This window comes from Phoenix dactylifera, chromosome 18 (assembly GCF_009389715.1).
Source record: "Phoenix dactylifera cultivar Barhee BC4 chromosome 18, palm_55x_up_171113_PBpolish2nd_filt_p, whole genome shotgun sequence".
In the NCBI taxonomy this organism is placed as follows: domain Eukaryota; kingdom Viridiplantae; phylum Streptophyta; class Magnoliopsida; order Arecales; family Arecaceae; genus Phoenix; species Phoenix dactylifera.
The window spans coordinates 5,903,452-5,918,552 of record NC_052409.1 but is presented as its reverse complement, the minus strand read 5'-3'; the positions used below and the strand labels follow the sequence as shown (position 1 = coordinate 5,918,552).

Genomic DNA, 15,101 nt, shown 5'->3' with positions numbered 1-15,101 from the left:
GTAACAAGAGCATTTCTAAACATCCTGAGCAATATCCAATTTTGAGCCCTCCCTCGTTGATTCAGATGGCCATCCTAGTATTATATTATCATCATTCTTCGGCACCTCATTGTTAATCTAAGAATATTATCAAGGAGTGCTTTTTTGAGTCTTAATTTGAATATGTCAGTCCCAATCCCACGATAACTCATGGACCTAATTGCTTCACCTTATACTTGGAACCCATTTCTAACCGGCTGAGACTTCATAACTCCTATGGGATGAGGGAGGTGAGCATTGAGAAATAACAAACAAATAGAGATTGATAATGCTATCCACTCATACAGTTCGTTGAACGAGTGGCCTAAGTAGAGAGTGCCCATTCCAGTTTGGATATCATGCATGAGTGGATGGAGATGTATCCATGTTGCGATTAAAGGTAGGTCAAAAAGCACTCAGATGGAGACTTGCCAATATAATCAAATAATAATAGCCTCCAATCTAGATAGCTGGCCCTATAACAAGCCAAAGGATTGATAAATCCTAATCCATCTCTTTAACCATGCGTTTGTATATATTGCGACTAAGAGACAAAGTAACGCCAGCAAATTTATGAAAGCTTTTTTTGCAATGACACCTATCATGCACAATACTTGAATGCATCAAAAACCACTCATCCTATCGGCTCAACTAAATGCATCACAATTTGCATCATCAACCTATAGCAATGATAACAGTACGTGGAAACATTCATAGAAAGAATAGTTGCTTCAAGGATATCAAATAAAATTTCCAACAATTTGGGCAGCCAAGGGTATAAGACTCCTCTGGTTATAAAATTTAAGAAATGGTCGGATATACCCAACTTTATCTGCACTTATTTTGAACTCATTATCTCGAGGTCACAATAAAACATAATTACCGTTGCATTAAGGCACACGTTCAAAAAAAAACTTCCAACAATGGGATGCATGGATGATGGACATAGCCTCAATTTCTCACAATCCATAAGATTATTATGGAAGGAAACCATAATTTTATCATTTTTAATGAGAAGATAGGTACACAAGCCATTGAAATCTGATGACCCATCCTTGAAACTGACATACGAACCTCTCATTTCTTATATTGTTAGATGTACATAGAAAACTAATATCTTCCAAATTCTCTGTTCATATGGTGCCATGAAAGAATGCGACAGTACCTACAGCACTGCCAAAGAAATTTCCAATTTTCAGAAACGGTTTCCCACGGATCCCATCTTGACTAAAGAACTGATCGGGGAAACGAGAAAAAGGGTCCACATCGGCTTTATCAAGTTTCGTAGATCTGGAGAAAAAGTGAACCACCGAACCAACGGCCATGATCGCATCGGGCCCCATCACCCAACCGCCGGTAGAGGCGCCAATGGAGCGAGCCCGGAGTTTTAAACTGTCGAAGGCAATTGAGTCATTTCTCATACTAATCTTACACGTGTACGGCTGGAAGCCATGGACCCGCTTCAAAACCTTCAAACGATGGCTTTTGTTTATATTATTGTTATTATTATTTAATTCTTCTCCTGTGCCTCGATGCTCTCCGCCCTCACTCGGCTCTCTCTCCCAAGGGTTTAGAATTTCTCGTCTTCGAAATTAGGGTAAGGGTTAGGGGCTTTTCGGCTTCGACTGAGATAATCGGCTCGCTTGTTTCTTCTTCGATCTTTGAAGGTGAGGAATTCTTGGGCCTTGGTCTCAGTTTGGCGTTCGATCTCTGAGCTTGTTCCGGGATAGGAGAAAACTGGAGGTTTTTCGATTGATTGTTTTTAAAGAGGGAATGTATCTTTTCTAGTAGTTTTTGGTTTGTGATCGGTATGTATGTATGGGAGTTCTTCGGATGTAACAGTTGCTAGTATCGTGTTGAAAGAAAGCAGGAAAGTAGATGGGAAAAATTCTATTTTTGGTACTTTTTTTTTAATGTCGGTGGTTTTTTTTTTTTTTTTTTTTTTTTTTTTGGGGGGGGGGGGGGGGGGGGGGGGGGGGGGGGGGGGGGGGGGGTCTGTTGGAGAGCTAAATACAAGATTTTGATGGGTTTTTTTCTAGTTTCTTTTGATGGAAAGTTTGCCATTAGAATCAGAAATTTGTTTTTTTTTTTGTTGTGGTATAATGGGTGATAAGTTTGGTTTAATTCGTGGTTTCTACTGTAGTATGATGTTCTATTTATTCTTTTGAGTTGCACTGCCTTGCTTCTTCGTCAACTTGTTCTATGTTATATTAGAGTTGGGAGCTGGAATTGATGTGAGCAAAACCTTTTTGTTTATAGATATAATTTTTTCTTAATGTAAGTGTTATTAGTATATTTAAAAATGATAGGTGATCTAATAGGGCGATCAAGCATGAGAAACGAAAATTAAACCAGGATGCACATCCGATGGCATGGCCTCTCTTTGAGTGAGTTGGTAAGCGACTCAAGCTAGAAGTCCACTTTTGTATTCTAAATTTGGTGGGGTTCCTCTATCATTAGGGTATGCTTGGAACTATGTGGAGTGATGAATTTGCAAATAGTTGCCGTTCTACCCTTCTCTGGTAGACTTTGGAATCATGAAATTATTGAGCTGGACTCTGTTATCTTTGAGTTATCTTTGTTTTAATCATATTTTTAATTATGATCAAGGCTTGAATTTACGTTCGAACTCGAATATAGCTTGGTTGATATTCGAATCGAGTCAATCTCGAATATTACTTTTTTTTTATTGAGTCGAGTTCAAGTTTGGACATCAAGGCTCGATTGATCTTGAGTCGAATTTCGATCTCGAGTATTTTAATTCAAGTCGAGCTCAAACCTCTAACTACTTGGCTTAGCTTGATTGCACCCCTACATTTGGTATGGGGTGATCATCCTAAGATTAAGGGTGACGTGGATGAAGGTGATGAGATCACCGCATTTGGTTACACCATAGTGTTCCTACATGGCAGTGATTCTAAATAACCCCACTTCTCAAATCATCGTCCAATCAAGTGATGAAAATTCTTCCTTGAGGTCGGGTATCCAAGATCACCCTATGGCAATGATCATGGGTTGAAATTTGGAGGCAAAAATATCTCTCAGTCTAGCAAAAAAATAATATATCAATATTCCTATTATATTATATTAATATTCATATTATATATATTGTATTTATGATATATATATATATATTATAATATATTATTAATCATATCATTATTTAGTTATAATTCTAAATTATAATATAAATATATTATTGTACTTTATATTTATATTATGAAATTATTTAATATATTACTTCTATTTGCCTTATTTTTTAATAAAAATAAATATTGGTATTAGAATAATAATATATTATAAGTATAAATAAAAATATTAGTTGTATAATAATAATTCATATGTTTTTATAGGATTAATAATTTTAGGATTAACAAATATGATTTTATGAAATATATTAATAATTAATATATTAATAAGTGTATTGATAATTTATTATAATATATTTTATATCTGTGGTAGTTTTGGTCTTATAAGATCAGTGATTTTGGATCCCATGGAATAGCAAATAGATTATTCGCAGATATTTAGGCATCTTTAATCACTGAAACATAGCCTACCAAATACAGTGATTTTAGATCATCGGAGATCAGATTATCCCGAAATAAGGGCACCAGTGATCTAAGATCATCTTGGTGATTCCATTTGGGTCACCAAATGCCACCTTATTGGTAGTTAGGAAAATATTTACTTTAAGAATATGGGAATCCACATGGAGTTTGCGAATTTGTACTATGTCTACATGTCTGAATGCATTGGTTTCATTTCCTTGTCATGACAGGGAGTAAGTGACAGACCATTATATCTTTAAAGAAGCACATTATTTATGACCTGCAATTTGTAAATCCTTTATGGGTTGTCACTATTTTTTCGTACACCTGAGCTATCCTATCTAAGACTAGTGACTGTGCTGCAGCATCTGATGAATGTTTAAGAACTCAAAAGTTATCTGACAGATCCATAAATTTTAAGTAATACTTTTACATTTTTAAAGTAATTATTCTTAATATGTATCCCAATTTAGCATTAAGAATATTTTTTATCTGTTGTATTTTTGATACAGAAAATTCATTCGAGCGAACATAGTTTTTCAAGCCAGCTTGTCTTTTTAGACCACGTCATAAGGTTGGAAGTTCAGCTGTGAAGTGGTAACTCTGATTATAGAGTAATCCAGATAAAGGAGTATTAGCAACTAAATCACCATGAAGGCACTCATCCTTGTAGGTGGATTTGGGACTCAACTGAGGCCCTTGACAATCAGCATGCCAAAGCCACTTGTTGACTTTGCCAACAAGCCAATGATTTTGCATCAGGTTAGTTGAAACCAAACTATAGCTCTCTAGAACTAGGTTATACTTTACATTCTTAAGCCATTGTTGATTTGTCATTTTTCCACCTTTTCATATATGAAGTTTAATTGCCACATGAAATTGATCAGATTGAAGCCCTTAAAGCTACTGGAGTAACTGAAGTCATCTTAGCCATCAATTACCAGCCACAAGTGAGCAAAACACTTATCTATCTACAAGTTTATTTTGTTTCATCGATTTCATAGTTACTCTTTCACAGGTCATGCTGAGCTTTCTCGAAGAGTTTGAATCAAGGCTTGGGATCGAGATCACCTGCTCTCAAGAAAATGAGCCAATGGGCACTGCCGGCCCTTTGGCCCTTGCAAAGGAGAAATTGCTTCAGGAGGCTGACAAGCCATTCTTCGTGCTCAACAGCGATATCACATGTGAATACCCATTAAAAGAGATGCTTGAATTTCATAATGCTCATGGAGGTGAAGCATCAATCATGGTAACCAAGGTAGAGTTCATTTTCACCCCGAATTCTCTAAGATCGGTTCATGATGTGGGTACAATCAAAGATAGAAGAAAGAGAGTTAGATAACCAAACATTCTTGATGAATTTTATGCTTTTGTTCAAGGTTCGTTGTCCCATACCGCAGCGGATCGGTACGGGACATACTGCAGCGGATCGGTACAGAATGTACTGCACCGGATTGGTATTAGTATACGGTACAGGGGGTGTACCGATACTCAGTATGCTGAACCGGTCCCGTACCGTACTGTACTGACATAGTGACAGTGTGTCACCGATATGGGACCCAATACTAAAATGGCGTGCCTTGCTCTCGTTGATTTATGTTTCCATGGTGAGGAAGTGGATGCTAATACTTATATATATATATGCTTTAATGTGTCTAGGTGGCTGAGCCATCAAAATATGGAGTTGTAGTTTTGGATGAGAATTCAGGTAGGGTCAAGAAATTCGTTGAGAAACCTGCAGTATTTGTAGGTAACAAAATTAATGCAGGCATATACCTATTGAACACCTCTGTTCTCAATCGAATTCCACTTGGTCCCTCATCATTAGAACAGCAAGTTTTCCCTTCCATTGCCAAGGAGGGATGCCTATATGCCATGGTCTATGATGGATTCTGGATGGATGTTGGACAGCCCAAGGATTACCTCACAGGCCTTGGATTTTATTTAGACTATCTGAGGAGGAAATCAGCATTGGAGCTTGCTGTCGGACGCAACATCATTGGGAATGTGTTGATCGATGAGAGTGCAAAGATTGGTGAAGGGTGCTTAATTGGGCCTGATGTGGTGATTGGTCCCAATTGTGTGATCGAGCCGGGGGTGAGGTTATCATCATGCACCCTGATGAAGGGGGTGCAGGTGAAGAGATCAGCTCATGTGTCGGGCAGCATCATTGGATGGTATTCAACAGTTGGGGAGTCAGCTCAAGTTAGCAGCATGGCGGTGCTCGGAGAGGATGTCCATGTCGGGGAGACTGTGTTCCTTAATGGAGCAGTTGTCCTGCCTCACAAAGAGATCAAATCACATTTTGTGAAGCCTGAGATTGTAATGTAAAGCAAACACAATGCACCAACCAAAATATTGAAGTGATCTTGATGATAGAGATTTCCATACATGCAAAGAAATTTTTATACTGTTTAAAATGTCTATCTATTTTTAACCTACAGGCAGCCATGTAATTAATCTTTATGCTGAGTAGTTTCTCTTTTTCTGGTCTGTCTGTGTTAAGTTGTCAAAGAGTAGGCAAAGCTGTATGAGGAAATGCTTACGTTTTAGTTGTTGTTTACCGCTTATTATTATGGAATGATGAATTGTGGAGTTGATGACTTTTTTGCTTGAAACTTCCATTGAAATGAAGTAATAATGTATGGATGGAAAGTGTTAATTACCCGTGGGAAAACCCAACAATTCTAGTGGTATACTTTTTATTATGTAATGCAGTCTGACTTGAGAATTGCATGGTAAGGACCTGATGAGACTGTTGCATAGCAAGAAAATTGGTCTCTCCCTTTGGTTTAAAATTTAGGGGTGTTCCAATTGTTAGTCATCATCAGGGATCGGCGAGATGGTCGTTAGGTCTAAATCAAGCTCTTGGTTCATGAGGAACCTACCATGTTTCTTGAATATGGCTTTAAAATGTGACTGTGTCGTCCTGGTCCATGACAATTTTTAATCTAAAATTGGCTTAAATCTATGAAAGCAAAGTACCTGCCGGTATTGTTGATGGCAAGCACTTACCAAGTGATCCCAACAAGAAAAGTAGATGTATCATCATAATTGTGAAGAAATCATAAATTATCTTCAAGTGTATGTACGTGTTTCCGATACTGAGTATGTCCAAAAGTATCCATGCCTGATAAAAAGATAAACCAACTTGCTCACACGCTCATGTCTTTGTTGTATTAAAACTCCCATCAAATGACCTCTAATTGGTTGGCAGAGCAGCAGAGGAGCTAACACAACATGGCGTAACAGAGTTACTAGGTAGGATGATATCAAACTTATCCTAAGAAATGCTCAGATGATAGCTTAATACTATCTAGATCATTTAATTGAGTATGCCAGAAAAAATACTGCTCAACCCATGCAAAAATACCACCCTATTCTTAATCTTTTATCTACAGTCTAGATAACAAAATTAGCTAGGGCTCGTTAATTAACGTTTTGTGTACTTTCTCAGGTGGCTCTCATGTGACCTTATCTTTGTTCAACACTTTAGATGCTTCACTAGATAATTTAAATGCTCGGATCCCTCTCTTCACTTAATTGCCCAATCCCAACTCCTTAACATCAAGTGCTTCGCTCTCTTCGCTCGACTGCCCACTCTCATGTCCCATAAAAGTTCCTATGCTAATGCATGATCCGTTTTCTATGTAACCCCAAGAAAAGTTAGATGTCTATTTTTACTCGTACATATAAAAAGTAATGTAGATATCAATAACAGAAAGCGACTAATGTTAGCTATTATGTTTGTTAAGAGATATACCATAATGAAATTCTCAGAGAGGTGACCATCCTCGAGCAACATCAGGGCCATTTTGCTCATCAATGATCGGATCTCCATTTTTATAAGATTAGCTATCATGTAACCCGCTCCTGACCTGTTTAGATTACTATAAATTCCTAATTTCCCACCATTTACGCATCTAAGCGGACGAGGCCATGCTTATGATGATGATCCCAAGGAAGTACAAGGTTCAGATAGCGATCTGCAGCATCGATACTAAAATAGCACGGTAAATGTTCTGCGAATTTTTAAAAACCTTGAGTAACTTATCTTTTTCTCCCTTATATGATTCTTCCTATTATTTTTGCAAAGTCCAAGTATCCTATTCAGGATGTGCTCATGTATTGGAAATTTATCATCCCATCTATTGTTGTTAGATAGAGGTGTTTTCCACTTATATTAGCTGTTCTAGCCCCTCTAATCTTCACATTTACATAATTATAGAAATACACATATATTGATAACCTTAATCTCTTGTTGTTTTCACCAAGTATTATTTACTTTCATGTACTGGATTTTTTTTTTTCAAGCATTAGCAAAGGATCCTCATTTTTTTCCTGAATTCCAGAGATCTGCCCTGAGCTAAGCGTCAGCAATCACACGGTCGAGATCTGCTGATACTGGTTAGCCTAGCAAACTACACATCTATCTAGTTGTCATTGTGGTAGCCAAAGCAGTAGAGATAACTTTCAAGTGCACTCCACGTGGCAGGCCACATGGCATGCCCCACTCCTTATGGAATCCGAACATATGTAAAGCACAAGACAAACTCCAATCTTGGAATTGGATTTGCTTCATTAAATCAAACAATAGCAAAAAGAAAAAGTCAGAGGTTAAAAAGGCAAGAAAATGCAGGCAGCCATGGAGAAGTTGAAGGAAAGGTGTGGTGGGAAAGGTGAGTTAAGGCAAAATGACAGAATTTTTCTCAAGTGTACATTCTAATATGAACAAGATGTTTGATTGTAACATCGAAAGCATTAAAAAGAAAACAAGAATCCTCACTTCTTTAAAACTCTAAGAATCGTGGCTAAAGCAATTTTCACACTGGGTGGAGAAAATCGCAATGCAGTTTGAAGAATGGATCAGACTAGATGCAATCACATATCAGCACAAATGATTGGTTAGTTTTGTGTAACAGCAACACGAATTCCACCACCCAGCATGACTTGGAGTTGATGACAGATGCAGGCTAGGCTCCAGAGCGCTCTGATGCGTGATGCCAATTACCAGAGACCATCGGGGATGCAAAACAGTGGCATCATTACAAAAGCCTGTGGAATTCCCTTTCAAACCCACTGCAATTTCCCCTGGTGCTCCAGGCACAGCTTGACGTTCCCATCAACAGCGATAACTTGTTTTCTCATAGCCATGGCAGTGGGCCAGTTATTGTACTTCACCTGAAACTTCGGCCGTGCCATCTGTTTATCAGTGCTGGAAGCCTGAGGCACGATCTCATGCAGGAATTCGTCTGCCACATCTCCATCCTCATCAATCCTTAGTCTCCTTGTGTACCACCTGAATCCCTGTACCACGAAAAAAGACCAGGTCGAAACGAATGAGTTGCATCTGGTAACCCTCAGAAAAGGCCACTAAACATCGACAAGGCACTAGATAGTCTTTAATACACAATATACAAGCCTGTAGAGTAGATATGACAAAGTTAAGCAAGAAGATATTCAGTTGTCGTTAAGAATAACCAGTATAGAAAGGTTCGCAAAGCTGGGTTAAGATTTGATTTGCACTTGTTGGCTGTGGTTATAGTTAAGAGATAGAGATGTAGCAGTGAGGAGTTCATGAGTGCAAGAAAGATCAGAAACAAAAACTGCAGTTGGATAGCAAGTTCGCCTGAGGATTAGCACTAGCCTGAGCAACTAAATTATCTCTGTAGAAAATCGCTCGATCAAGCATCGCATGTTCATCAGTGGAGGCATTTACCTTGAGAGGCTCTGCCAGGGGATTTTCCAAACCAAAGAATGGCCAGTCAATATCATCCTTTGATCTCACCCAAAAAAAAAGAATTTTTAAAACTTGTCCTCCATTAATGCTGAAACTTTGACAACCCAATAGGGGATTGTGGAGAGGACAAAAGGCTCTCTACAAGGACTAATAAGAAATTGTTATTCTCTTTTAATTAACTTTTTGTTTCCTACCAGACCAATTAATGAAACAACAGATAACAGATTAACAGTTGCCTGTTCATCCCAAACATCAAAGACTGCAGTTTTTGATTTAGGTCTCATCTGATGATTCCCACAATAACCACATGGCAACTATTCCTTAAGCTTTTTAATAAGAAAGAACTTCATGGCAACTAAATTAAGCAAAACTTGTACACTCGTACTGTTTTGTGTTTGTGTGTGAAAGAAGTTCTCTAGATACATTCCTCATGCAAAGTTACATATTCTCCCGGTATAGCCAGTGATTAGATACAAGCATTGTTCTTTTCCTCAATTATGTTTCAGTTAGTCGATATACTGGCACATAATCTTCCACTCTACATGTCTTTATCAACTGCAGAATATATCCAGAGCCCAGACTGCAGGCTCTCTCTCTCTCTCTCTCTCTCTCTCTCTCTCTATATATATATATATATATATATATATATATATATGTAGTAGTCTCCACAACATACTCTCACATGACATTTCTTCCAGGTTTCTTTTCTATTATGAATTTTTGGCATAAAATCTCCTCATGTACAGCAAACCTTCCATAAAGTATGTATGCAAACTTTTCTGTTCTTTTTAAAGTTTCTGTTAGAAAAGGGAAAGCATGATATTTGATGAAAACAAACATTACATAAATTTGCTTCTTCATTTTAACTACCCTTCTTGGCATATGTTCATGTTTTTGTCTCTTCATTTCTTATTGCTCAGCAGCTCTATGGCATTAACAAAATATCAACAATCTATAATATTCTGCAATGATACTAACAGCATTTCGTTAATCTTTACTGTCAAAGTGCTTTCTTGATCGGATTTCAGAACTACTCTAGGTCTGCTACAATTAGGCTCCAACTCCTGGCTAAGAAAGTCCTGCACATGACCTTTACTTGTCATATTTCACCAAAATTATATCATCCTTACCTCATAGTAATATATAGTGCTTCCCCTCGTCCTCCCCTCCTCTCCCCAGTCTCCCAATGACTGCCTTTTAAAAAAAAAGAAAATTCTAACCTTAACCAAAGTGTACCTCTTAAAGCTGCATGGATGACATCAGTTAATAGCATTCACAATCTTTTATAGCATCTGTTTTATAAGTGTGCAGCTTGGCTTAAGGCCCTGTTTGGGGGAGCTGTTGGCGGTAGAGCTGTTGGAAGTAGAGCTGTTGGAAGTAGAGCTGTCTGAAGTAGAGCTGTTATAAAAAAGTTGTTTGCTGTTTGGTAACTACATTCGTAAAGTGCTGTGGTACTTTGTTTTGTGTTTGGTAAACAAACTGAGAAAGTACTTTTGTATGACAAAATTACCATAAAGGACATTGCATAGTATTATACAACAGAACATAATAAAACATAACATAAATTAATATATAAATATACGATATAGTATAATATTACTGTAATATAAAATAATATTATGTTAATATAGCATAATAGTAATATAATTATTAGAGTAAATTAATATTTGGTAATATAGCATAATATTAAATTATTTAACATAACATATTAATGTATTATGATATAATGTAATATATATTATATTTATAGTATAATACAACAATAAAAGTATAAAATATTATAATTATTAGTAAATTAATTTCTTATAATATAACATAATATTAAATTATTTAAAATAACATATTAATGTATTATAATGTAATGTAATATAATACAATATTTATAATATAATACAATAATAAAGGTATAAAATATTATAATTATTATTATAAATTAATTTTCCATAATATAACATAATATTAAATTATTTAAAATAACATATTAATGTATTATAATGTAATGTAATATAATACAATATTTATAGTATAATATAATAATAAAGGTATAAAATATTATAATTATTATTATAAATTAATTTTTCATAATATAACATAATATTAAATTATTTAACATAACATATTAATGTATTATGATATAATATAATATGATATTATATTTATAGTATAATATAAAAATAAAGATATAAAATATTATAATTATTAGTATAAAATAATTTTCCATAATAATTTTTTATAATTTTTCATAAAATAATTTTCCGCGGTCCAGGGGCTCTTCTTCGTAGTCCACGCTCGAGGAGGACCTCAGCGTGGGCCGCGAGGTTGATGATAAAAAAAAAAACAATAGATTGATTTTGGAAGGTATGGAAAAAGATTAAAATTTTTTTCTTCTAAAATGTGGTTCAAGAGATGCATACAAAAATTGAAAAGAAAAATACCTTTTCTTACGGAAGGAAGTCTGACGGCTAGGGTTCTTGGCTCCAGTAGATTTTTAGGTTTATAAAGGGACAAACTATGTATTTATGTTATTTTAATATGGGCATTTTTGTCAAAAATACAGCTTTCCGAAAAAGCTGAAACAGCTTCCTCCCAAAAGCTCCAAATTGGAGCTTCCTCCCAAAAGCTGTTTTCAGCTTCCTGCAAAAGCTGAAACAGCTTTTTGCAAAATTTACCAAACACAGTTTTTTATCTAAAAGTACTTTTGGAGGGCCAGAAAGTGCTTTCTGGCCCTCCAAAAGCTCTCCCAAACAGGGCCTAAGTCCCTGAACATTTTTTTATAAAAACTTGTGATTAATAATCCCACATAATATATATTAGAATAATCTTAAGAGGTCCTTAAATTATGTCAAAGGACCTGGAAAGATATGTGTAAACACCAACTTTAACAGGGAAGGGATTTACAAGAAATAATTCAGAAAGTTTGAGGTTGTGTCAGAGGTTTTAGTTGATACGCTGATTGGCAAATAAGGATAAACAAAACTGACGTCAAATTGTCGGGACAAGAGTTGATGGTTATAATTGTGGATTCTCTCCAACAACTTACCGTTGAATGATGCAACTTTCTCACTCCAAGGTCTATGTTCTTTGGAATCCTTTTGTCTCATTTCTTGGGACTTAACATATTATAGACAACTGCACTAGTTATCATGTCAACAAATATCTCATTGTATGACTGTATTATGTTACTCCTTGTTGTAACAAAAATTACCTATTTATGATAAGTTGGAACCACTTTTAGTGTCATCAAATTCACTAATGCACCACCACAAAGTCAACAATCACAACTCTCATCATGTTACCATTTCCAATCTATTATTTGCTAACATGATATCTCAAATTCTCCACTATTTTGCATAAATGGCAATATATTGTTCCATAAATATAAATGTTACTATCTTCTAGAGTTCCTGACATTCATCTAGTCCTTACATTGCATCTAGAGTCTTAGCTATAATCCCATTTTATTGCCTAAGCAATAAAACCATTTGTCACCACCTTTTGTAATATTTGAATTGCTTTACATACAGTTCCTAAGAATAAAAGAACATACAACTCTCATAAGGAAGACAATTTGATGCAGCACAAGGTGCAACCAACAAGTACTTTGATCAGCTAGATCATACCAAACTTCTCAGGAGCAACAGATTCATAGGCGAAGATTTTGCACGAGCTAAAAGTTTGTGACCGAGCCTCTTATAAATTTTCAATTACAGAAGGAGTCAAATTTTAGCTAGATTTTTATATTTGTAGTTGAATAATTCTAGCATATTTTCTTATTACTAAGTCCTATTTCTAGTATAGTTTTGTACTAGGTTGAAGTCCCAAATTAGGATTAAGGGTCATGTCCTATATATGCTTCTACTACATTGTATGATGGTAGCTTTTGACATATTAATAAAAGAAATTCTTGGAGAGAACTTCCTTCATGAAACGAAGGGTTCTTCAATCCAGTTTTCCTTCAATTTATATGTATAATCTCCAAAGTGTAATTCCTGGCGATCCAATAGCTCTTCACTCCTCATGCAACATCACTTCCTAATATCCACAAAAAAATTAAGGGCAAACCTGTTGATGTTTAAATCAACAATAGTTAGTAAAAGAGTTTACAGTAATGCTGTGAATTAAATAGTGTTGGAAGACCTCAGTAACATTATCGAGCCCATATATTCAAGCCCCTGTCTCATGTCTCGGATAACCCTCAACCTCTCATCTTAAATTCTTTGGAAAAAAAGAATGAATTCAATTAAGATGGTGTTTTAACACAATCCCTACATGCAATTCTTGGTTCACTTGTTGCAATCCAGAAGGTTAAAGATAAGCATTATGATATGTGTTCGCTTGGCAATTTATCTTTGCAAGGCTTTGACATACTGGAGATTCCAGTTCACTCATATAAACACATCATTCCTAGGAAAAGTTCAGTCCTGTCTCCTTTACCACTTCCACGTGTTACAAGCTTACCTGCCCCCAAATCATACATCTAGCCTCCTTTTATCACCCATTCATCACGTTCTTCTTGCTAACCACTAACAAAAACTATGGTTAAACTATACAAATTCAAAGGCCCGAACAAATCCAAAAAAAAACCAACTTTACATCATATAAAACAAAACCCATTAGACCGCGATTCTTGATAAACCCATCACCGAATTCATCAAGAAACCCAGAACTCATGAATCAAAAGAAAGAAAGGTTGGGAAGGGGCAAGCACCTGGACTCCGCCTTCGCCGGGACCGCAAGGAATGAGGACGGGCCCTATGCTAGGCCTCTCGACTGTGAGGGGGACCTGGACCCTGAACCCTTTGGCTCGGCCGCGCGGCAAGCTCTTCCCCGTCCGCTTATTCTCCTCCTCCTCCTCGCCGCCGTCGCCGCCGGCGGCAACGGCGGCGGCGGCGGCGGCCCCGTTTGCTTCGTCCCTCGCGAGGCCAAGAAAACCGGCGATCCTCCGGAAGAACCCCATTCTCGATCAAGAACCACTCGACGAGGAGATTTATGGTTTGGGAAGGGGTGGGGGGGTCCGAGAGGGGTGGTGGGTGGGGCTTTTTATCTTGGGGTTTTAACCGCGATGGAAGAAGGTAAAAGAGACTGTAGTTTTTTTCATAAAAAACAGACGTGTAGATCGGAATTTCTGAAGGATCGCGGTCGTATGCTTCGGGCGAAAAAATTCACCTTCCTTCGCGCCGATCCACCGTTGGATCAGTCACTGCATAGATCTCCAAGCGCTCCGAACTCTTATCATTCATCCACCGGCACAGCTCTCAAAGCGAGGAAGGCGCGCAAAGGATCCAACAGCGATACATTCCTGAATTGCCCCTTTGGTTGTGAATACCAAATTCTTGGAGATCCACGTGGCGGTTGCTTGATTGCTTCCACGGATCGCCAAAGCGCGTAACGTATCATACCAGCAGTGAACCAAGATTTTGGTACAACATGCCAAGTCGACCCTTATACCACACATATCAATATTATACCAATAAATATCTTACGGAATCCGGCACTCCGACACGAGTAATGCTTGTCGTTAGATTTGTATATTTAGTTACGGTTAATCTGAAGAGGAAGAGGATGATGCCAATCTTTAAAGCCTTGTCAAAGTTTTTAAAAGAAAGTGCCCTAATCACTAAGGAGCGATTTGCCAGGAGAGTGTTTAGCTATGGTTGCTTGATGGGTATCTTCTATAGTTGTATCCATCTTTTATTAATTTCATAGCTTTTTTTAAAAAAGAGAGGGAGAGAGAATAGGAGGGCAATACACCAAATCATATTGCATAATTTTTTCCTTTTTTTATGTCATGA

At 36.9% G+C, this 15,101-nt stretch overlaps 2 protein-coding genes across 2 annotated transcripts; one reads left to right on the top strand and one right to left on the bottom strand.

Annotated features, from left to right (window-relative positions):
* The first annotated feature begins 1,547 nt into the window (after positions 1-1,547).
* On the top strand, positions 1,548-6,176 carry LOC103714035 (mannose-1-phosphate guanylyltransferase 1-like). Its single transcript, XM_008801157.4, has 5 exons — positions 1,548-1,685; positions 4,082-4,331; positions 4,457-4,519; positions 4,588-4,827; positions 5,229-6,176. Exons 2-5 carry the CDS (start codon positions 4,221-4,223, stop codon positions 5,898-5,900), a joined length of 1,086 nt encoding a protein of 361 aa, XP_008799379.1. The 5' UTR covers positions 1,548-1,685; positions 4,082-4,220; the 3' UTR covers positions 5,901-6,176.
* A 2,061-nt stretch (positions 6,177-8,237) lies between these two features.
* On the bottom strand, positions 8,238-14,324 carry LOC103714036. The gene is made up of 2 exons (XM_008801158.3): positions 14,018-14,324; positions 8,238-8,876 (listed from the first exon to the last, which is right to left on the bottom strand). Exons 1-2 carry the CDS (start codon positions 14,264-14,266, stop codon positions 8,640-8,642), a joined length of 486 nt encoding a protein of 161 aa, XP_008799380.2. The 5' UTR covers positions 14,267-14,324; the 3' UTR covers positions 8,238-8,639.
* Positions 14,325-15,101: the final 777 nt, after the last annotated feature.